Raw genomic sequence first — 24,639 nt, forward strand, 5'->3', positions numbered from 1 at the left:
TCTCCAATATGGTCCTGGATCCAAGAGGCAAAATCAGGCAGTGGCCCCACTTACCTTCAGTGACTCACTGGAGAATTTTATTCTCTTCATCCCTGCAACTTTGCGGGGGTTGGAGGCCCTGGTCCCGTAAGGGGGTGCACTTTTGCCAGAGGAAAAAGCAAGGGTATTGTTAAACTATAAGCTAGGACTGACACCTGAGCACCTTTGACTCCTTATGTCTAGGGAGCAGCAGGAGCCCCTGTGTTGGCAGGGTTAATTGACCATGATCAGCAGGTAGGTAGGGCTGCTGTTCCACAGTAGGGGCAGGAAGGATATGTGTGGAACCTAGAGAATACACTTTGGTGTCCTTGGTGCCCCTTGTCTAATTGTAGCTGTGAATGGACAAATATAGCAGCCCTGGCCCAAGAAGGGCATGGTCACCAGGGCTTAGACTCCTCAGGAATGAAGATTGGTGCATGTCCAGATGAGTGGAACTGTTAGCTGAGGGTGAGTGGAATTTCAGTCGTGGACAAGGGACATGATGAGTCCAGTTGTGGCCCTGGGATTATTTGCATGTCTGGGGTCCGAGAGGACCACACTGACACAGCCTTGATTTTGACACCATGGAAACGAGGCAGCTACCTGAAACCTCACTCACAAGTGGTATGTCTGTTGTATTCAGGAAGGAGTCATTTCTTTCTATATCTTCCTTCCTTGTTATAAAAACCTAAATTATAGGTAATAAAGAAGAGTGGAATATGTCGAAAAGTAAAGCCTTAGTTTTCAATTATTTTCTACTCGGAGAACTCATAGCACAGGTATGAGGCTTTCTCCTTCCTCCCCCTCTTGAACATAATAACAACTCCGATAAGAGGCGGCAGGCATTCTCTGAGCATGCTAACAAAATATGCTCACAGGAGTGTCAATCTGCGAAAGGTCTGATTATCTCAAAATGCTCTTGCTCTCTAGAAGCAAACCACAGAGACCTCTCTTCCATCTCCTCCTCACCAGCTCCTGGCAACCAACCTCAGCATTATCCAGCCGGGATCCAGAGTCACAAGTGTAGTTTTAGGAGCAAAAAGTGTTTAACAATAAGACCCTGCATTTTTACGATGAACTCAGAAAGGAAGCTTTTTACAATTAATTTTCCTCTCAACCTCCCCCTTAGCGATCATTAAACAGCTGTAGCAAAATTATTATCTTTTCTTTATGGAATAAAAAATAAAACACAGGCTGGGTGCGGTGGCTCACGCCTGTAATCCTAGCACTTTGGGAGGCCGAGGCGGGTGGATCACATGAGGTCAGGAGTTTGAGACCAGCCTGGGCAACATGGTGAAATCCCCATCTCTTCTAAACATACAGAAGTTAGCTAGGCATGGTGGCGCATTCCTGTGATCCCAGCTACTTGGGAGGCTGAGGCAGGAGAATCCCTTGAACCTGGGAGGCACGGGTTGCAGTGAGCTGAGATCACGCCACCGCACTACAGCCTGGGCAACAGAGTGAGACTTTGTCTCAAAAATAAAATAAAATAAAAATAAATCACAAAGTTTAATGATTATTAGAAAGGCAATAGAGAGATAATGGGAAAAATCAACCCTGAAATTCAAATTTCTTCCAGTTCAGTCTATTAGCCTCCGAATGAACCTCTCATGGCAGCATCACGTAACTAAGAAATCCTTGATGTCCTACTTTCCTCTAACTTCCTTTTGCCAGTGCCGGGCTAGAGATTTTGTGTGTGTGTGTGTGTGTGTGTGTGTGTGTGTGTGTGTGTGTGGGTGTGCGCACGCACTCGTGTGCTCCTGCTTGGGTACATGCAGGGAGTGGGCATAAGTGATGATAAACTTGATGGTAAGAGGAAGATGATTGGTTAAAAGATTTCTTGGCCAGGTGCAGTGGCTCACGCCTGTAATCCCAACACTAGGAGACTAAGGCGGACGGATTGCCTGAGCCCAGGAGTTCAAGACCAGCCTCCTGGGCAACATGGTGAAACCCTGTCTTTACAGAAAATACAAAAATTAGCCAGGCGCAGTGGTGTGCACCTGCAATCCCAGCTACTCAGGAGGCTGAGGTGGGAGGATTGCTTCAGCTTGGGAGGTTGAGGGTGCAGTGAGCCAGGATAGTGCCACTGCACTCCAGCCTGGGCAACTACCCTGTCTCAAAAGATAATTTCTTACCTGACAGGTAAGTGACTTGGTTTGGGTGATACAATCCAGGAATAGACAAAGCAGAAGTCTCCTGACTCTGAATGCCGTGCTTCAGCTACTGCTGCTGTTCCAGAAATGTCTTTATGCATGTGTTTCTGTATATACTCCTTGTTCCCTTCTCAATCCCCACAGGATGGTGATTAACCAAGTTCCTTGCTAGAGGTCTGAATTATTCTATCACTTTTTAATATTTGCTGTTTGTGATTTTTTTCTGAATGACTTTGCTTTTACCATCCCAACCCTTAATATTCCCTGCAAAGGGTAGGTAAACACTTTTCTAGTAATTTTTTTTGTTTACATCATATTTTATTTTATTACAGTCAATAAATATACTTTTATATATGAAATCATTATAGAATACATATTTTAAGGCACTAAGTCTCCAAAGTGAAGGAACCTGTTATACTTTTCTCTCTAATTTGAAACATTAAAACATGAGAGGTAAATCTGCCAACTTATTTTGAGTTTGCAAGCTTACATTTAATAGAATAAATCAGGTAGCTTCAGAAACTTCAAGTAAGAAAATTAACAGGCTAGAGTCTGAACTAATAATCTTGATGTGGTTTGATCACTTGGTTTATTCTGATTACTCATTTACCTTTTCATTTATGAATCTAAACTGACAATTCCACCTTTAGAGGTACAGTAGAGCTATTAACCGATGAGACACATCTACTCATTCTCTATAACTCTGGACATTGCATCTTGCTTTAAAATGCAAATCATTCATGTCTTGAGCCTCTTACTGAGCAGTGAATGTGTATCCGTGCACATTCCATTTCTCTTTCTGCTGGGATTTTCTTTGGAGTCAGTGGTGCTGTCCCTAAGCAGTTCTACGTGAGCTTCTTTCTGCATCTGCAAGACAGGCACACAAAGCTCCAGTGGGCATCCACCTCTAATCCCAACCAGACTCCACAGGACTGACTTAACAAGCCCACACACAAACAAAGGACACAGAAAAACCAAACAAAACTACACTGCTTGCTCCTTTCTAACCCTCTCCTCAGTATCTTCAATAGACATTTGAAATGTGATGTCAACAGAAAATCTGGGACTCCGAGTCAACTTTTCATAAAATGTGTGCCAACTTTGCTAACCCTAAAGTGGGGTTTCTTGTGCTGAACACTTCTTTTGTTTTGTTTTGTTTCATTTGCAGGACTCTTTTTAATGCTTGGGGAACCAGTAGTTACAGCTGTGATTCTGTCTTAGACTTGATAAACTATTCTTGACATCAAAGAATAATTGATTCCTATAATTGGTTTATGTTGTTAGACGAAACAGAAGCCATGCTGTTAGGGAATCACTTGCTCTCATTCAAACAGCCTGATGATTTTAATCATGAAAAAAGACTTTGCTGACTCCACTGGATGCGCAGGCGGGCTCGAGGCACTGAGTGTTCCTTTATGCATCAAACTCATAAACAAATAACAAATTATGCAACAAAGCCTCTCAAGTTTTTGCCTTTCTGTTTCCCAGCCCAGGGTGCTCTTTCTCACACCCTGGGCAGCTCAGGAGAGAATGGCAAGGCCCTCTGCTGGAAGCACATCAAATGCAGAAACTAGGCCAGGCAGTGCCAGACAGTTCCCAGGCCCCACTGCCATTCGAAGCTTACGCTTTAGTTGGTTTTAGAACCAAACTCTGGCACTTCAGAACCTCCCTGCTAATGCTTCTGCTGATTGTAAAGGCAGTGTGTGAGAATCGGAGGCAGTGTCAGGCAGCCCTCAGGAAAAGCAGGAAGGAGGTTAGGCCGTTTTAATTCTCTCTCTATATATTTTATAGGCCCTCTTTGCTGGCCCACGAGGCTGTTTTTGGAATGGGAATGATCCTGTAAGAATGGTTCTTTGGCTTTAGTCCTGTCAAATGATGTGACACTTGCTGTGGAAATTTAATTGTGCACTCAAAATTGCAACAATAAGCCAACCTAATACAGGCTGGTATTGTTCTAATGGTCACTGCACAATTTTTTGAAAATTTGTATTCCTTTTTTAAACATTCCCCAAATTTTAAACATTCCCCCTAAAAATAAAGTAGCCAACCCTTACCTTTGTTTTGTGTGGAGTATTCTCAGAGGCCACACTTTCAGTTTTGGTTCCCATGGCTTCTTCTAAAACTAAATCAAGGAAGGTATTATAGAGAAGACAAAACAACATAAAAACCTTAAGAAAAAAAACTTTTTGGTATCTTAGCAATATCTTTAATGAAGAATAGAAGGAAATGTTATGTGTTAAAAGAATGGGCCGGGCGCTGTGGCTCATGCCTGTCATCCCAGCACTTCAGGAGGCTGAAGAGGGCGGATCACAAGGTCAGGAGTTCGAGACCAGCCTGGCCATTACGGTGAAACCCCATCTTTACTAAAAATACAAAAATTAGCTGGATGTGGTGGCGCACACCTGTAGTCCCAGCTACTCAGGAGGCTGAGGCAGAAGATCACTTGAACCTGGGAGGCAGAGGTTGCAGTGAGCCGAGATCACACCACTGCACTCAAGCCAGGGCGACAGAGTGAGACTCTGTCTCAAAAAGAAAAAAAAAAAGTCACTATTAAAATTACTTTAAGATTCTTTTGTAGTATTTTACCATTATCATTTATAAGTGGCATTAAGCCCATTTTACCTACTCCTCATTCACTTTATTCAAAGGAAATTCTTCCGGCCCACTATTAATAACACTCAAGCTCTGTGTTGATGCAGACATAGAGTGACAGATTGCCCCAAGCCACAAGCCACACTCTCTCCTCTACCCTGCCCTATGGGATCAAAGCACACATCTGCTTGTGAGGAATGCTTGCCAAATCTGGCTGTGAGCATGCTCTCCGAGTCCAAAGACAGTGACCCTATTATTAATAACTTATGTGGACTCTCAAGTTTCCAAACATTCACTATTCATATCTATTTTGTATGCTATATATTGATTCCTAGCTTCTTGGCTTTATCCTAACCCCAAAAGGCTGAGAAGCGAGTAGACAAGTTGAATTATTATTATTTTTTTTTTGAGAGACAGGGTCTTACTCTGTCATCCAGGCTGAAGTGTAGTGGCACGGCTCACTGCAACCTCTGCCTTGCAGTCTCAAGTAATACTCCCACCTCAGCCAAGTCCCAAGTAGCTGGGACTACAGGCGCACGCACCACAATGTCCGGCTAATTTTTGTATTTTACTTTTTGTAGAGACAACCTTTCACCGTGTTGCCCAGGCTAGTCTCCAGCTCCTGAGCTATCCTATCTCAACTCAAGCAATTTGCTTACCTTGGCCTCTGGGATCTTATAGGCATGTGCTGCCATGCTGGCCTGAATTGTAAAAATATGACTAAAGCAAAAACGACAATATCTATCATTTTTGTCATGCTTTATGCTCTTCAACATGGTTTTACAGTGCTAATTTACTTTCTAATCCAATGTATGTTCATAACAACAAAAAAATTAACCTAGTTGCATAATATAGGTAAACAAAAGATATATTTTTATGATAGACTATAATTCTGAATAACAAAAGTCCTCAAAAGTTAAATAGTAAAAGATATTTTAATATTTTAAATATTTTTTTTAAAAAAAGCAAAAGAAAAAAATAAAAATTAAGGCCGGGTGCAGTGGCTCACACATGTAATCTCAGCACTTTGGGAGGCTGAGGTGAGCAGATCATGAGGTCAGGAGTTCGAGACCAGCCTGGCCCACATGGTGAAACCTGTCTCCACTAAAAATACAAACATTAGCTGGGCGTGGTGGCATGCTCCTGTAGTCCCAGCTACTCAGGTGGCTGAGGCAGGAGAATTGCTTGAATCTGGGAGGCGGAGAGGGCAGTGAGCCGAGATCCCACCACTGCACTCCAGCCTGGGTGACACAGCAAGACTCTGTCTCAGAAAATAAATAAATAAATAAAAATTAAAAAATAAAAGTTAAAAATGCAAAGTTAGGCTGGACGCGGTGACTTACGTCTATAATCCTAGCACTTTGGGAGGTCGAGGCAGGTGGAACACCTGAGGTCAGGAGTTTGATACCAGCCTGGCCAACATAGTGAAACCCCATCTCTACTAAAAATACAGAAATTAGCCTGGCATGGTGGCAGGTGCCTGTAATCCCAGATACCTGGGAGGGTGAGGCAGGAGAATCGCTGAAACCCGGGAGGCGGAGGCTGCAGTAAGCCGAGATCATAGCACTACACTCCAACCTGGATGACAGAGTGAGACTCCATCTCAAAAAAAAAATAAAAATAAAAACCACGCAAAGTTAAACGATTCAGCATATAGCAAAGAACTGTCACACTGTAGCCTATATAATTTTTTATTAGACATGTTTCATGTATTAATCACACAATGCTGAAATACTATACACTATAGTATTTGTGGTGCATGGCATAACGCAGACATGCACGTTTAAATATGCTAGCTAGTCTAAAGTAAAAATAAATGACAAAACAGTATATTCTTTCAGCAAAAACTTATATTTGGAGTTATATGAATACAAACTGAAAATTTCAATTTAAGAGTCCATGTAGTTACTTTTCAGCTATCTTTTTCTAGTCCTAAATGGAAAGTTACGCATTTATTTCTGCCCTGCCTCACTTCCATCATGAATAACAAGATGCATATGCTCATTATGACTAGACCAGGGTTTGAGGGGTGGGTTTGGGAGAGGGAACAAGAAGACATCTTAAAGATCCATGGACCCACCTGTTAGAATCCCATCAAGTTGGTCCACCATAAACTTTGCATCTTCTTCAGTGAAGCACATAGGTGGTTTTATTTTAAGTACATTTCTATGAGGTCCATCGGCACTGAGAAGCACTCGTTTTTCTTTCATCCTAATTTGTGTAGGAAATGCATGTGAGTGCATGCAAAGGATAACTACGATTACTGAAGAATTATGTGAACATAGAGCAGTTTAAGTATTCTGCATTTAAGAAGCCCACATTATAAATAGGACATATTTAAACTTTCCTTTTTCAGAGGGATGGGAGGAAGTCAAGGAAGCTTTCAAGTGGGTAGGCATCCTGCAGCCAAGATACCAAACAGGTGGGTGTGGGGGTGAATTACTTGTAGATGATGTGCTGAGCTTCAGCTGTGGCAGGGGTCCTTTTCAGATGGTCCTTCACTAAATCAATTCCGATAAAAAGGCCAATGCCCCTGCGAGAGGTGAAGAAAAACTTGACCCACAATCTGTCCAACACTTCACTGTTACAAAAAGTTAACACTATCACCAAACTTCCATTTAATTTCCAAGTTTAATTCTAACTAATCCAAGATACCAATCTATGGTCACAGTTGTTTCTACTTTTGGAAATAAATTAGTTTTTGTCATCCTGTTTTCTTTTCTCAATTATAAAAGAAAATGGCTTAAAAACAACCCTTTCATGCTATTTAGTTTCTCAAGATGTTAATGATGATAAATGTTAACATATATATGTCAATATTTCATACATATATATGAAAAATATCCAGCTTTTCAGAATAGCATTTTAAATAATTTTCAATAAATTATTTAGAGCTACATTAAGTTCCTTCTTTTCATCTTTTGGGTGCTGACATTATCCTAACTTTATTTTAAAAAAGTATAAAAGCCAGGAAAGACATATACCCAGATGTTTTTTGTTGTTGTTGGTTTATTTATTTATTTTATAGAAACAAGGTTTCTTGTTATATTGCCCAGGCTGGTCTCAAACTCCTAGGCTCAGGCAATATTCCTGCCTCTGCCTCCCAAGGTGCTTGGATTACAGATGTGAACCACCACATCCGGCCCCACCCAAATGTTAACAGTGGTGATATCTGGATTCTGGAATAAGAATAATTTTCACTATCTCTGTTTTTTGGTGTTTTCTAGATTTAGTTTTATGTACTTTATTATAAACTTAGAAGATAAAATATAAGCTATTATTATTATTGTTAGAGACAGGATTTCACCCTATCACCAAGGCTGGAATGCAGCGGCACAATCTCGGCTCACTGCAACCTCTGCCTCCCAGGCTCAAGCGATTCTCATGCCTCAGCCTCCCGAGTAGCTGGGACTATAAGGTTGTGCCAGCACACCTGGCTAATTTTTTGTAGTTTTAATAGAGATGGGGTTTCACCATGTTGCCCAGCCTATAAACTATTATTATTTTGAAAAAAAATGAGTAACTACATGACAACTTCATAATGAACATACCTAATATCTCCTATCAAAGTGTGTTTAGCCTTCTGTTTTTTCAGTAACTCAGTGAGATAATTCCCTACTCTCGTGGCATTTCCTTGAAGGTCTTCATTTTCAATTATATCCAGGACAGCCAAACCAACAGCACAAGATACTGGATTTCCTCCATACTGTAAAAAAAAAAAAAAAAAGACAAATGAGAAAATATACCAGTTGAATGAGTGGTATTCCCTCATCCATGAGAAATTTGGCTCACACATACATAAGTGAAGAAATAATTTGAATAAAATGTTCTCTTATAATATTAGTTTCTCATACTTAGAATAGAGCATGATTCTATTTATTCAGGATTGAGTGAAAATTCATCCTAAATTATATTATCCAAGCTGCATAACTGGTATGAAGGACTACCAGTGATTTTATTTGCTCATCCAAACAAAAGCAGACCTTATGTTGGGAGTTCAGGATTTCATAGTGTTGCCCAGTGAGGGAAATAGGGGTTTCTGCCCTTGAAGAGCTGAGTAAAAATAGCTAAGCAATAACATTTTCCCCAAACAATTTATGTCCTCAGATTTGAATATTACTTTTAGCTGTAACAAGTCCTATTATATATACTGAACAAACTACAATAATTTTTCCAAGCTTAAAGCTTATGAGGATAAGGCAAAGAAATATAATATCCCAAAGATAAAAATTTAGTATCTCTTATGACAGCCGTATAACATTTATAGTACTGAGTCATCAAAATAAAAGTGTTTTGGAAATTTAAGTATGATATGAAACAAAGAAATGAAAATATCATAACCTGTAGAATTTAGCAGGGCAACCATCTATCATTGGAAAAATTAATAAGACTGTTTTAGGACAGGTAAAGATACACAAGCAGAAATACAAGGAGCATTTTTCAGACAGAATAAAATCTGGTTAGATGAAAGTTTGGCCATATCTAATGCATGTGAGGCTTAAAATCTAGATGACAGGTTGATAGGTGCAGCAAAGCACCATGGCACATGTGTACTTATGTAACAAACCTGCACATTCTACTCACATATCCCGGAACTTAAAGTATAATTATATATATATATGTATATAAAATAATTATATATATATAATATATATAAATATATATATATGTATTTAAGGTGTTTTATTAAAATAAGAAAAAACTTTGGCCAGAGTTCTGGGTGGTTAGCTGGCAATACTGAGCTTTATTCTTTACTACATTGGCAAAAAATATAAGAACATGCATTATTATTCCTTCTTAGCATTAAAGTTGGAGACCAAAATGTACCGTATTAAAATATTCCATCCCAGAGCTGCTGAAGGCTTCTGCAATTTCTTTGGTTGTTACCACACATGCCACCGGGTGGCCGTTGCCCATCGGTTTTCCCATTGTGACGATGTCTGGAACAAAGTCTTCACCGTACATTTGGAAGCTCCAGAAATGTTTCCCAACTCGGCCAAAGCCCACTTGAACTTCATCAGCTATAAACACACCCCCTGCACCATGTACATATCTGAAAAGCAAAGCGGCAGTCTAATGCCTTCAGGTCACTGAGAGCCCCAAACCCACCCATAAAGATGCAAATTATTGAAGACAAAAAAAAAAGTTGTTAACCTGAAGCCTTAATTTTTGTTAAAAAAACATTTCAGTACTCTAAACCCCACATAAATGTCTTTGATTTTACAATATAATCACATAATTTTTAGATTAGATATATTCCATACCAGTTGGGTTTGTGCTGCTTAAAGTAAGCTATATTGCAGTATTTTTTTTTAAGAGATGGGGTCTCACTCTGTTGCCCAGGCTGGAGTGCAGTGGTACGATCAAACTCCCTGTAACCTCAAACTCCTGGGCTCAAGCCATCCTCCCACCTCAGCCTCCCGAGTAGCTGGAACTACAGACGTGTGCCACCATGCCCAGATAATATTTTTAAAAAGTTTTTGTAGAGAGGGGGGTCTTGCTATATTGCTCAGCTGGTATTGAATTCCTGGCCTCAGGTGATCCTTCTGCCTTGGCCTCCCAAAGTGCTGGGATTATAGGCATGAGCCACAGCACCCAGTCCTATTACCGTATTTTAAGTCGGAAGAGAAAGAATCAAACAAGTAGTTGTTAACAGGGTTAGTCTTCAAATATTTACTAATTGGGAAGGCTTGTGTACTGGTTAATACTGAGTGTCAACTTGATTGAATTGAAGGACAGAAAGTATTAATCCTGGGTTCTTGGGTACGTCTGTGAGGGTGTTCCCAAAAAAGATTAACATTTGAGTCAGTGGGCTGGGGAAAGCCGATCCACCCTTAATCTGGTGGGCACAATCTAATCAGCTGCCAGCGAATATAGAGCAGGCAGAAAAATGTGAAGAGGAGAGACTGGCTAGCCTCCCAGCCTACATCTTTCTCTCATGCTGGATGCTTCCTGCCCTCAAACATCAGACTCCAGGTTCTTCAGTTTTGGGACTTAAACTGGTTGTCCTTGCTCCTCAGCTTGCAGACAGCCTATTGTGGGACCTTGTGATCATGTAAGTTAATACTTAATACCGCCGTGTGTGTGTGCGTGTGTGTGTGTGTGTGTGTGTGTATATATATATGATATGTGATATATATATGATATGTGATATATATGATATATATGTGATATATATGATATATATGATATGTGATATATGTGATATATATGATATGTGATATATATGATGTATATGATATGTGATATATATGATATATATGATATGTGATATATATGATATATATGATATATATGTTATATATATCATATATTATATATATCCTATTAGTTCAGTCCCTCTAGAGAACCCTGACCAATACAGATTTGGTACTAGCCAATCAGAAAGGATGCAGGCTGTGGGCTGGAGCAGAGTTCTGAATCCCCGCTGTTGGCCCATGTGTAAACCTTGTACTTGCTGGATCTTGGGGAAGGCTGAGAGAGCATCCAGGAGTCCTGGGATGGCAGGCACTCAGGTGTGGCTATTTACCAGCTAATCAGGAATTATTTTAATATCTTAGCAACTAGTATGGCCCTACAGAATTGTCACAGTGCTCTCAGTTTGACCAAGGAGGCCCAAGTCAAGTACATACTCTGCCACTTTCTGGAAGTAGCCTGCTGGAGGAATTATTTGTCCGCCACAACTCTGCATGGATTCAGCAATAAAGGCAGCAATCTATACAAGAGAAGATGGTGTCAAAGTCCATTAGGTCCCCCTACAACCCCCCTAAAAAGAGGATATCTTATAGAGCACATTATTTTAAAAATGGCTAGGAATAGACCTGTAGCAAGTGGCAAATTAGCCATTTGATTAAAGAAAAAGGAAAAGGTGTCTGTGCAGGAAAAGCAATTGATTTAAAGAATTAACTTCTGAAAATCTAGGGTACAAATAAAGCAACCATGAGAAATAGAGGAGATGAGAGGGCAACTTCCATTTCTCCATCATTACATGCAGCAGTTTCATTAGGATGAACTGAATAAGACTGCTATTTTTATTAGTCTTTGGTTATGAACCTGTAAAAAGTTAAAAAGTTACCTAGGTTCCAAAGGCATTGTTGTGATGCGTGTTTCTTAAGCTTGGTGAAGTAGGGCTGCTTGAGGCTGGAATTTGCACCAGGAAAATGGGAGGGTGGTTTGTGGCCACACACTATAGTTACTGCACTGTATTTCTAGGTTTTGCCCTAAACCACGCTTAACTCAACAGTGGGCAGTTAACAATAGGAACTACAGATGAATCATTCTAGAGACTAAGAAAAGAGAAGTAGGAAATAGATAATGTTGAAGAGAAAGCACAAAGAATGTGAGATAAGAAATCAAGAGAACCCAGGTTCTAGTTCAGACTACCTCTTAGTAACTGTATGACCTTGGGTTAAATCCTTCACTTTTTAGATATTTGGTTTCTTAGCTGTAAAATGAGGCTGTTGGACTCAAGATTTTTGCTGTACAATTCCATGACTTTGCAAGCACATCTAATATTCTGAAGCACTGATGTTATATTTGTTCATTGCTTTCAGCACTGCTAATATGATAGCAACAATCCAATAAATGTTGAATGCTAATGTTCTCAAAAAATTATTCAAACCCTCTTTTAGCAGCAAAGAGTCCGTAAGATCTTGTTAATGTAAATTTTTTCCTAAAAGTGTTGTTTGCCATTTGTTTAAACAGGTACAGACCACATATGAAGAGGAAGAGTATGAAGCTTCCCACAACACGTAGAGCTTTAGGTCTACCTGCACAGATGTTTCACATAAGAAGATATGAAAAACAAATGGGTTGGGGAAAAAAAGAAGCAGTTACAAAACGTGAATGGCTCTCTAGTCATGAAGACAAAAATATTTGAGTTAATTAGAAAAAGAAAAGGCCTCATTTTTATTTCAGTTAAGGTTTTTTTTAAAATAGCCAAGTCTATGCCATAAGCCAATTTTAAGGCAAAGTACTGTCAAGTTGCATTAAAATCCACATAAGTAACCTACAGATGGGCTGAGAATTGAACATTAAGCTGAAGACAGCAGGGTGAAGACCGAGAAAGTGAAAACACTTTTTTCCTGCTCTCAAGGATTTTGTTTCTGTCTTAGAAGTCCAGGCCCACATCGGAAGAACATTTTCTGCCTTGGCTTACCCAGGTGCAAACCAGCCCCAGGCTCCATGGCTTCTAGAAGGTTGAAGTTCAAGGGAAGCACCAAGGGTCCCTTGTGGGTCTGGAAATCTGCATTGGTCCTGAGGTCCCAGGGCTACTTTGCCTCTTCTCTTCCCTTCACCATATAATGACCCCTATCCCTCTAGACTAGACCCTGCATACCACTGAAAAGGTCAGAATTAGGCAACCAGTTCTGGAACCAGGTAATTGTTGTATTTCCAGGATAAACACAAGTAGACAGTCTTAGAGGCATGATTGTAATAACGCATTTTTGAAATTTGAATCAAGTGAAAACGTAACTAGAGAAGAACAGAAAGGGACATTGGATATAATCCTTTTCCATCTCTTCAGTGAATCCCAACAGTTTTAATCCCTTTTATAAAAGATGTTGAGATGTTTCCAAAGCTATAAATACAAACCTTCCTTCCACTGTTATGAGCATCTTCAATGATTTTCTTCACTTCATCTGCATAAGCACTGGCTGGGTCTGCATGGTCTTCTCTATATTTTCCTCTGTAAGTATCTGGAGTTGGTGCCTGAAAACGTCAAATAATGCAGTTGCTTGTAATTTGCCCTTTCGACAAACCTTAAAAAAAAGGCATTTCCCCACAAGAACATGTTAGAATGGTGATCATGTGAACTTAAGATACTTTAGGTTTTTTTGTTCTTTTTTTTCCTTAACATTTCTAAATTCTGTGAAGAACTGACATCTTTGAATTGTGAACAGAAGCTTGGATTTGCTTCCAGACTGTTATAAATCAAGACTATATCCCTCCTCACATAAACAGAACATTCAAATCAACAAGTGTGATGATACTATTTAAAAATGTCAGTGAGTGGAAACTGTATTAACTAGTCTATATTTAAAATGAGCTAACACCGATCAACTATATTACAAATCGTAATCATTCAGAAAACTAGAGTGTGTTAGCACTCACTCCAGATCTTAAAATCTTGAAAGTATTGATGATTCTCAAGAAATTTGGCCAGGCATGGTGGCTCACATCTGTAATCCCAGCACTTTGGGAGGCTGAGGTGTGCAGGTCTCTTAAGGTCAGGAGTTTGAGACCAGCCTGGCCTACATGATGAAACCCTGTCTCTACAAAAAATACAAAAATTAGCAGGGTTTGGTATCGTATAGCCTGTAATCCCAGCTGCTCGGGAGGCTGAGGCTGAAAAATCGCTTGAACGCAGTAGGCGGAGGTTTCAGTGAGCCAAGATCGTGCCACTGCACTCCAGCCTGGGTAGCAAAATGAGACTCTGTCTCAAAAAAAAAAAAAAAATAATAAATAAATAAATAAATAAATACAAGAAAAGAAAAGAAAAAAAGAAATTATACTGATCCTCAGTTAAGACAAACACACCAAATAAATTTCACTTTTTCAACAACTTGGTTGGTTTCTTTATTTTACTTAATAAAGCTATATAATAATTTAGCATTATTACACAGAGCAATTTACTTTTTTCTTTTCTTTTTTTCTTTTTTTTTGAGATGGAGTCTTGCTCTGTCACCCAGGCTGGAGTGCAGTGGCACGATCTCGGCTCACTGCAACCTCCACCTCCCAGGTTCAAGCAATTCTCCTGTCTCAGTCTCCCAAGTTGCTGGGACCACAGGACAGGCGCCTGCCACCACACCTGGCTAATTTTTGTACTTTTTTTAAGTAGAGAAAGAATTTCGCCATGTTGTCCAGGCTGGTCTTGAATTCCTGACCTCAAGTGATCTGCCCACCTCGGCCTCCCAAAGCGCTAGAATTACAGGCATCAGCCACTGCGCCTGGCCAAGAGCAGTTTAAACACACTTAGTTCAACTCTGAATTTTGAGTTGACATTTGTGATACAAAATGTAACTGAAGATTAAGGAGCAAGAAAAATAAAATGATAGCTCTGAACAACTACTAAACTGATTTGCCTATTGTAATACTCATCAATGTATTGTAAATAGATAAATAGATTTTAAATATTCTGTCATTATTTAGCCCTTTGACCTTAGCAAGCCACATAACTGCTCTTGATTTTAGTTTCTCTTTCATGGTTCATCTAGATGAAAGCATTGGGCTGGATTATCATTAAGCATTCCTCCAATACTAACATTCTGATTTAGGATTCTAAGACACTTACCACATGTACAAATTCTTTTTTGACATCTTTTCCTTTCTGAAACTTATATGGGCTAATCTCAATTAAGGATGATAGGTGACCATGGTAAGCACTGAAGAGAGAAAGAAAAATAAAACAATAACCAAAATAATTCCAAGAGAGATGTTTTCAAATATATGAAAACCAGTGTTGTATTTCATCCATATGCATCCATCCAGGGAGAATCTCAACACTGGTGCCAGATTTGACTATATGGGATCTAATTTTTCATGGCAAAACTGGCCCTCAATGTGTGCAATTCTTCTTTTACATGTAATAAAACTCATAGAAAGCCAAGCATGTGTCCTCATCGACAATTTCTTTTTAGTTGGGAAAAACTGATGTATTTGGATTATATTGCTAAATTAGATTGTCTAAATGTGAAAAATTGTTTTCTATATCCTCATGCAATACTTTACATGTATGTATTCTTTAAATGTGTTAAAAGAATATGTGTTACATTCTAGTAAATTTAAAAACAACTTTATATCATAGAATGGGAATCTGTTTCTGTTTGGGATGATTTCTAAAGCATGTCCACTTGCAAATATTAGGCAAATATTACTCGAGAAGGAAAAGGAGATCTTTTTAAGAACTAAGATTGAGGCTAGCCATATGCAGAAGAATGAAACTAGACTCCTGTCTTTTACCATATACAAAAATTAACTCAACATGGATTAAAGACTTAAATTTAAGACTTAAAACTGTAAAAATCCTAGAAGAAACCCTAGGAAATACCATTCTGGACATCAGCCTTGGCAAAGAATTTTTGAATAAGTTCCCAAAAGCAATTGGGAAGGGCATGAAATGAGGTGCATATTTAATTTCACCCTCTACATCTGAAGTTAGTGAGTGGGGTGGAGGAGTAGACAAAAATTTAAAAGAAAAAATATCCGTAGGCTAGGCTCGGTGGCTCGCGCCTGTAATCCTAGCGCTTTGGGGCCTGAGGCTGGTGGATCACTTAAGGTCAGTAGTTCGAAACCAGCCTGGCCAACATGGTGAAACCCTGTCTCTACTAAAAATACAAAAAAGTTAGTTGGGCATGGCAGCAGGCGCCTGTAATACCAGCTAATTCCAGAGGCTGAGGCAGGAGAATTGCTTGAACCTAGGAGGCGGAGGTTGCAATGAGTGGAGATCGCACCACTGCACTCCAGCCTGGGCGACAGAGTGAGACTCCGTCTCAAAACAAACAAACAAACAAAAAAACTCTAATAAAGATGGAAGTTGCCAGATTTCTGGTTTAAAATGTAATAAATTCATGTTTGACAGATAAGATTAGACAATGACTGTTAATAATTACAGGCTAATGAAAAAGTTTTAAATTTTACCTGGCTGCCAGTTTTCTTTAAAATGTGCTGTAAATTGTTATCTTTAAAATTAGTGACTGCGAATAATCACAATAGTGAAGTGAATGCTTGAATTTTTTTGGAAATTAATTGTATTATTATTTGGAAAACAATTTAATTACTTACATGTTAATAGTGGCTCAATAAATAATGTGTGAAAAGTAATCCATGATTCATGCAAACTCCGTGAAGCTACATCCCCCACAGTACCCAAGAAAGCCTCTCCTACTTCCTGATACTTAGAAGGAATTAAGTATCCCTCTGGATTTAAGCTGGCCTTGATAGCTTAATACATAATTTTTAAAAACATTGCTCCATATATCTGTCCTCTTTCACATGCGTTCATGGTATTAGTATGGATAGGATCAATACAATTTTGTCTCTGAAGAAGCTTCTTGCTTAGAAATCTTGTGTCCAAGACTTACTGGTCAAGAGTGATCACATCCTGGTGGCCTCTGAACTGCTGAGCCAGGCGTAAGGCTAAGTCGTTGGCTTCTGATCTATTAAGATAACATAGAGAGAGAAGACACTGTGACAGTCTCTTTTTAAAACATTTAGGATGTGCCATGCATGGTAGCTCACGCCTATAATCCTAGTGCTTTGGGAGGCCAAGGAGGGCCAATTGCCTGAGCTCAGAAGTTAGAGACCAGATTAGGCAACCCCTGTCTCTACTAAAATACAAAAATTAGCCAGGCGCGGCAGCGTGCGCCTATAGTTTCAGCCACTTGGGAGGCCGAGGCAAGAGAATTGCTTGAAGCTGGGAGGTGGAGATTGTAGTGAGTGGAGATTGCCCCACTGCACTCCAGCCTGGGTAACAGAGTGAGACTCCATCTCCAGAACAATAACAACAACAAAAAACATTTAGGATGTTAATTACAAAAGTTGTAAGATTACATTTATTCAGAAACTTATAAAACAATAAGTTGAAATCCTCTCCTTCCTCTGTCTTGCCCGCCCACTTTACCCTTCTAATATAAGGTTCCTTAGATGTTTTCAGTAAAGAATGAGACATATAGAAGAAACCCAATAAAAATTAAGGATATGCTGCCCATTTCAGACTTTGGTCTAGTTCAGCCACATAGTGACTGAGGACACAAAGAAGCCTTCATTAAATCTGATCTCCACAGGAGGAATGGGAGACTGAGGGCCCATTAGCTTGGCTGCCATCCCTATGTCATATTTACCCAACATTTGACTGGCTTCCTTCTCTATAAAATGAGTATCAATTTTTTTCCTATATATTTCAGACAATCTAAATATACTACCCAAAAAAAGGAAGAAAATAATAATAAGTGGAATGTTTACTATCTGCTAAACATCATGCTGAGGATTTTACTTCTATTTATTCTCATAACAGCATTACAAGTATTGCCGTCTCCTTTATATGGATAAAACAGCCTCAGAGAGGTAAAATAATCAGAATAAGGTCTCATAGCTAATATGAGGTAGAGCAGGATTCAGACTGAAGACTTTTTTACTTTAAGAGTATTTTGTTGGCCAGGCATGGTGGCGGTGGCTCACGCCTGTAATCTTAGCACTTTGGTAGGCCAAGGCGGGAAAATTTCTTGAGGTCAGGAGTTCAAGACCAACCTGACCAATCTAGCGATACCTTGTCTCTAAAAATAATTTTTTTAATTAAAAAAATAGAATATTAGTCTTGGCTGGGTGCGGTGGCTCATGTCTGTAATCCTAGCACTTTGGCAGGCTGAGGAAGGCAGATTGCTTGAGCCCATGAGTTTGAGACCAGCCTGGGCAACAGGGTGAAACCCCATCTCCACAAAAAATACAAAAATTAGGCCAGGCATAGTGGCTTACCCTGTAACCCCAACACTTTGGGAAACCGAGCCAGGTGCAGTAGTGTGACCACCACGCTGGACGTAAATTGGTTTTAAAATATCTTAATGAAAAGTGAATCACAGAGTCATATAATCAAATATTCATGGAATGTCTAATAGTTAATTTTCATATATATTTCTTTCTTTTTTTTTTTTTGTTGGAGTCTCACTCTGTCGCCAGGCTGGAGTGCAATGGCGTGATCTCGGCTCACTGCAACCTGACTACAATTCTCCTGCCTCAGCCTCCCAAGTAGCTGGGACTACAGGTGCACACCACCACGTCCAGCTAATTTTTGTATTTTTAGTAGAGACAGGGTTTCACCATGTTGGCCAGGATGGTCTTGATCTCTTGACCTCGTGATCCACCCTCCTTGGCCTCCCAAAGTGCTGGGATTACAGGCATGAGCCACCATGCCAAACCATATTTCGTTTTTAAAATAGGAGTTTCTACTATATATCTATATAGCTTTCCCCTAATAAAATATTGCACTTTAAGCACATATTTAGACATGCATTTGCAAAAACTTACTTCTAAATATCTGCATAATAGTCTATAGAATGGATATATAATTATTTGAATTTATAGAATTTAAAAGTTGGGGCCAGGCACGGTGGCTCACACCTGTAATCCCTGCACTTTGGAAGGCTGAGGTGGGCAGATTGCTTGAGTCCAGGAGTTCAAGAGCAGCCTGGGCAACATAATAAGACACTGTCACTAAAAAACAAACAAAACAAAACAAAAAACTAAGTTAAAAAGTTGAGGCAGCCCGAGGTGCCTGAGTGGAGATGGCCAGCCTGTGGGTGTTGGTGCTGGCCCCAGGGTCCCCACGCTGACCCCGAGGCGCTGCTGGTGGCCCTGCGCATGGCCTTCCAGACCAGCCCACATCTCTTGAGGCTCCTTCTGGCTGGGCACGGTTGCTCATGCTTGCAATCCCAGCACTTTGGGAGGCCGAGGCAGGTGGATCACCTGAGGTCGGGAGTTTGAGACCATCCTGACCAACATGGAGAAACTCCATCTCTACTAGAATACAAAATTAGCTGGGTGTGGTGGTGCATGCCTGTAATCCCAGCTACTCAGGAGGCTGAGGCAGGAAAATCACTTGAACCTGGGAAGTGGAGGTTGCAGTGAGCGGAGATAGTGCCATTACACTCCAGCCTGGGGAACAAGAGCGAAACTCCATCTCAAAAAAATAAATAAATAAATGAAAGTTGAAATGTATCTATTTGAGTTTCCTTCTTTTTTCTTTCCTTGTGTTTGTGTTGGGGAAATATGCTCAATTTTCAATAATCAAAAATCTTTAAAAAGTCTAGCTTGTTGCCAGGTGCAGTGGCTCACGCCTGTAATCCCAGCACTTTGGGAGGCCGAGGCGGGTGGATCACAAAAAATTAGCTGGGCTTTGTGGTGGGCACCTGTAATCCCAGCTACTTGGGAGGCTGAGGCAGGAGAATAGCGTGAACCCAGGAAGCGGAGCTTGCAGTGAGCCGAGATCACACCACTGCACTCCAGCCTGGGCGACAGAGCAAGACTCCATCTCAAAAAAAAAAAAGTTTTAGCTTGTTTAGTAGAGTTATTTCTTGGCTAAAGTTCCTCATACACTCATTGAAAGAATATCTTGGCCTATCAATCCTTAAGCTACTTATTGCACTGCCTGAGGAGGTGAGCATCATTTGACCAGTTAGATTCAGAGTCATAGAATAAAGTGGGAGAACCAGAAAGGCCAGGTCCCTAATGTGTGATCACTTAGTGAATGGCAAGAAACTCAGCAAACCTTTTTGGACAAGCTCCACCATGAATCAAAAGGAAAGATTTGTGTGCAAGAGTAGACAAAGTTTAGTGGGAATGGGGAGGGGTGGGAAACCATGAAACATACCCTGAATTTGTAAAATAACAAACAGAGAGTTTCTCCGGCAGAGTTGCTGAAAGGCGCTTGGCATACTCAACAATGTTGTCGTGGAGGAATCGAGAATTTGTATTTAGCAGTTCCATCTGTTTCAGGGCAGCTTTGACCACTCCTGGGTGACAGTGTCCCACTAAAATTTATGAAACAAAAGCCCAAGAAATAAGTTAGAATTCTAAGTGCCTGGGAATAAGAGGAATTATGAAGCAAGCAAGCAAACAAACAAACAAAGTTGAGTTCCTTTCTCTTCCATATTTTGCTGCGATTTTCCCCACTAGGACTACTGGCCCACTCAGCAAAGGAACTGCAGCCACTGCAGTTCCCTAGACAAAGATTAAGTGTTCCAAGTCAGCTTTACTCCATGAACATTTCCTCCAAAGCACTGCAAGGACAGGACATTTACCATGGGCAACATTGTTGATGCAGTCCAAGTACTGTTCACCGTTCTCATCAAACATGTACTGCCTCTGGGCTCTCACTATTTTGATGGGATCCGACGCAAAGAAAACTTTGCATGAGGTCCTAGAAATAATCAAAGGAAACACTTTGGTCTGGTAGGACTACTCTCAGTATTTTTCCTTCTCAGTGAAGGTCCCCATCAGTGGAAAAGTACAATTACATAAAGGAAAGGGAAAACACAACCTGGATGACATACATTTCTTTTCATTTCATGTAAACCTGGAAACTTTTATGTTAATCCCCCATTCATGACGTTGTTCACATTCCTTATGCTTGTTATATTAAATATGCCATGATTTGACAGTTTATTAGAGGCACATGAATCCACTCTCTGATGGTTCTAATCACACAAACCAATAACTAATTTTCCTTTGAGAAATTTTGTTCTATCAGACAAAAAATAACCAAGTTTTTTTGGGGGGCTTAATGTGTCAGAAACTGTTATATATTTTGTAAATATTATTTAATCCTGTCAACAATCCTATGAAATAGAGGTTATTATCTTTCTCACTCTTATAGGTGAGGAGACCAAGGCACAGAGAAATTAAGAAACTGGTTCAAGGTTACATAGACAGTAAATGAGAAAACCAGAATTTGCAAGTAGGCTGTGTTGTGCTGTAGCCCAAGGTAGACATCTCTGTTTCCCCTTCAATCTGATGTATAAAGACATGAATAGCACTGAAAGCTAACTGCAAATAACCTAGAGTTAAATACTATGAAGGAAGTTTTATAGATCATTTTCCTTTTCATGTATTTTGAGTGGTACTTATTATGTATCAAATGGATTTTCCATTATTAAATAGTGAAATTCAGTTATTCTTCTAAGCATTTAATATATTTTTTGAGCATAATAAAGTCATCCATACTTTTATTTGGATGAATGTCTGGAGTATACATTTTAGCACATAGAAATTTCATAAAGGCTTCTAATCTTGGCTTTATGAACATTTAAAAACTAAAGTTAAATATATTTATTTATTTTGGTGATTTTGCATACATACAAAAAAACCCTCACACACATTGGAGGTAGTTCTAGTAGTAGAAATATGCTAAATTTATATGTAACTGTTTAGAAGGAATTTTGATTATTACAAACAGTAGATAACCTCAAATTTTAAAATTGCATAAGTTTGTGTTATATATTGATGTTTTTTAAGCATCATCAGCTGAAATGAAAATAATATTTTATAAGAATTTCTTATTGGTTCAAACTCAGCTGTTAGTTTATACCTACAAGTTAAAATCCAAAAAAAAACTTTGTTAAGGATGTGAGCTGAAAGCTGCAGACTTCACATTGCCTTTTTAATACACTTTCCACCTTGCCCGTCAGACTTCAGGTAAAATTCTCCTTTTTCCAGTCAGCCCATGGCTACACTCGTGCTTTTAGAAAATTTGTTCTGCTCATGTCAGAAACCATTAGGCATTTACTGGAATCTAACTATGTAAGATTGAAAACTAACGGAGTGAGTGATTAGAAAAAGTAGGGTAGTGATTGATTAATGGGGGAAGAACTGGATTATTTTGATCCCACTTCGCGGCTGAGAGAGATGGAACTAGTCTTCCAAACCATCCAGAAACCCCTCCAGTTGGGGTGAGGAGCTTCAGTCTGAGAAACTGTCCAGCATTCCTCCGAAGAGGATGCGGATTGTTTTCTTCCTTGTAACCCCAAGTGCTCTCTCATGCCCACTGGCCCCGTTGCAGTCGTTCATTTCAAGTGAATATTGCAGACGGTTGACTTTACAGTGTTCGGGATCATTAATCATCATTTATATTTACACGTATCTTTTTAAAAACCACACACAAAACACTAACATATTAATCTCATCTGCTTGCTCCTGTGAAGTAGAATGTTATTCCTACTTTCATAGAAGAGATAATTAATTTGACAGAGGTCACACAGGGAATATGACACCCAACGAGAGCCAGAGCCCCTGTAGGTCTCATATACTCACCATTATATTACTACGTCGTTTGTGACAGGGGCAAGACAAGCAGGCTGGGGAGAACACAGCTTGGGAGACCAAGTTGGGTAAGAGGGATCTAAACAAAGTCTCTGCTTTTCTAACAGAAGGTGGCTTCAAGTTTTTCTATTGGCTAGATTAACCCTTCACCGCTTAACCAGGCATGCAAGAAGAAAAAGCTCACTTTAAGTAAAAATTGTCAGAATTAGTTTGTTTGCAGAGCCATCATGAAAAAATATTTCTGAGTTCACAGTTTCCAAAAACTTTCGAGTTGGATGGGGGTGGCCGAGAGCTATCCTTCTTCCACCCATCTCCCTTCCCTGGAATGGTGTGTGCTAGGGCTATTGGCCGTCATCCACCAACCCCTCTAGCCGGCCGGCAGCCCCCGCTAGTCCGCCGGCTGCAGAACGAGCCGGGGACTTTCGAGCGGGCAGGGAGCCCAGCGTTCCGGGCTCCGGGAGCGTTTCTGGGAGCCCGCGCGGCCCCTGCAGGTGGAGGCGCGCGGGCGCGTGCACAGGCGCGGCGGGCACAGAGGGCGGCTGCAGCGCATCGCTTGTTCCCTAGCCGGCTTTCTTTCTCCACCCTCTGCACTCGTTATTGCCCCCTCTCTGCACTTTCTTCCGGGCCAGGGTGGCCTTACCCTATGTGCTTCTTCCTCAGCGCCAGAGTGTCCCGCTTACTGTACAGCTCGCACATGGTGGCAGGGTGCAGGGCGCCGCGAAGGTGCAAGATGCCCCTGTCTGGTCTGCGCGCCTCCTACGCGAGCCTGGGACTGCCTTGGCTGCCCCGGCCTTCCTCCCGTTATCCCTCGTGGCGTTCTCTTGCCCGGGGCGTCGGAGGTCACCGGTGGCAGCAACTAGCTAGGATCATCTCCCTTTTAAGTCTGGCTCTGGCGTTGCCCTTTGCCAAGCCCCTCCTCCTCCCCCGCCGGGGCCGCGGGCAGGTCGCCGGGCTAGCAGCTCATTCGCCACCACCCTGTCCTGCCAGGCCGGCTCGGCCCTACCCGCCCCTATCATTCTTCTGAATTAGCTTTTCATTCTCCTAACTTTGCCTCGTCTTTGCTTTTCCTCCTCCTCTGCCTGCGAATTCCCTCCTTCCCACGTTCTTTTTGGTTTCTTTTTAGTGTAGTCCTTTATTTTCTGGTAAAAATTCAGGAGTTAGGCGCTTCCCGGATCAAGACTCACTGCGCAGTCCGATAAGGTAACCTACCATTTACTCAGCACAAGGACGCGTCCTAACGAGAAATAACCCGGACTCAGCCTGTTATCTCCGTTGGCAGTGATGATGTATGCAGTGTTTCAAACGTCTCCTTTAACAATAATTACACTTCTAATTCCTCTAACTATACAACTTACAAAATACATTCACATGACTTATCTTGTTCAGTCTTCAAAACAACCCTGAGAGATGACCACAAGTGTTACCCCATTTAATAAACGGGGAAAGTGAGGTTATTCCCTGTTCTAATGATTACACATCTACTTGATGCTGAAAACGGGACTCATTCTTAGATTTCTTGACTTCCTTCAAGATGGTCTTCTCACACTGATCATATCTGAAGCTAAATATGTGCACAGGTAGAAACTTTTTTTTTTTGAGACGGAGTCTGGCTCTGTCGCCCAGGCTGGAGTGCAGTGGCGCAATCTCGGCTCACTGCAAGCTCCGCCTTCCGGGTTCACGCCATTTTCCTGCCTCAGCCTCCCGAGTAGCTGGGACTACAGGCGCCCGTCACTACGCCCGGCTAATTTTTGTATTTTTAGTAGAGATGGGGTTTCACCGTGTTAGCCAGGATAGTCTCGATCTCCTGACCTCGTGATCCCCCCGCCTCGGCCTCCCAATAGAATCTTAATTAACTGTATCATTAAATCATACATTATTTTAACTAGAAGTCATCTGGTTTAACTTCTCTGCTCTGTAGATAAGAACCGTGAGGCACAGGAAAGGTGAAGGTTTATTCAAGTTCACACAAACACTTAGTCATTGGGTTAAGGATAGGTCATTTTATTCTCTCTGTGTTTTGAAAGGGCAGCAGGGAAAGCCTAATTTGCATGTATCAACACATTTG

The 24,639-nt window shown here is 40.7% G+C and overlaps 1 protein-coding gene across 1 annotated transcript; it reads right to left on the reverse strand.

Annotated features, from left to right (window-relative positions):
- Window positions 1-2,480: 2,480 nt before the first annotated feature.
- On the reverse strand, window positions 2,481-23,443 carry ETNPPL (ethanolamine-phosphate phospho-lyase). Its single transcript, XM_054486249.2, has 13 exons — window positions 23,215-23,443; window positions 20,558-20,676; window positions 20,128-20,287; window positions 16,847-16,921; window positions 15,058-15,148; window positions 13,359-13,475; window positions 11,396-11,478; window positions 9,591-9,816; window positions 8,315-8,469; window positions 7,207-7,296; window positions 6,844-6,974; window positions 4,226-4,293; window positions 2,481-3,038 (listed from the first exon to the last, which is right to left on the reverse strand). Exons 1-13 carry the CDS (start codon window positions 23,268-23,270, stop codon window positions 2,910-2,912), a joined length of 1,500 nt encoding a protein of 499 aa, XP_054342224.1. The 5' UTR covers window positions 23,271-23,443; the 3' UTR covers window positions 2,481-2,909.
- Window positions 23,444-24,639: the final 1,196 nt, after the last annotated feature.

Source organism: Pongo pygmaeus, chromosome 3 (genome assembly GCF_028885625.2).
Source record: "Pongo pygmaeus isolate AG05252 chromosome 3, NHGRI_mPonPyg2-v2.0_pri, whole genome shotgun sequence".
Classification (NCBI taxonomy): domain Eukaryota; kingdom Metazoa; phylum Chordata; class Mammalia; order Primates; family Hominidae; genus Pongo; species Pongo pygmaeus.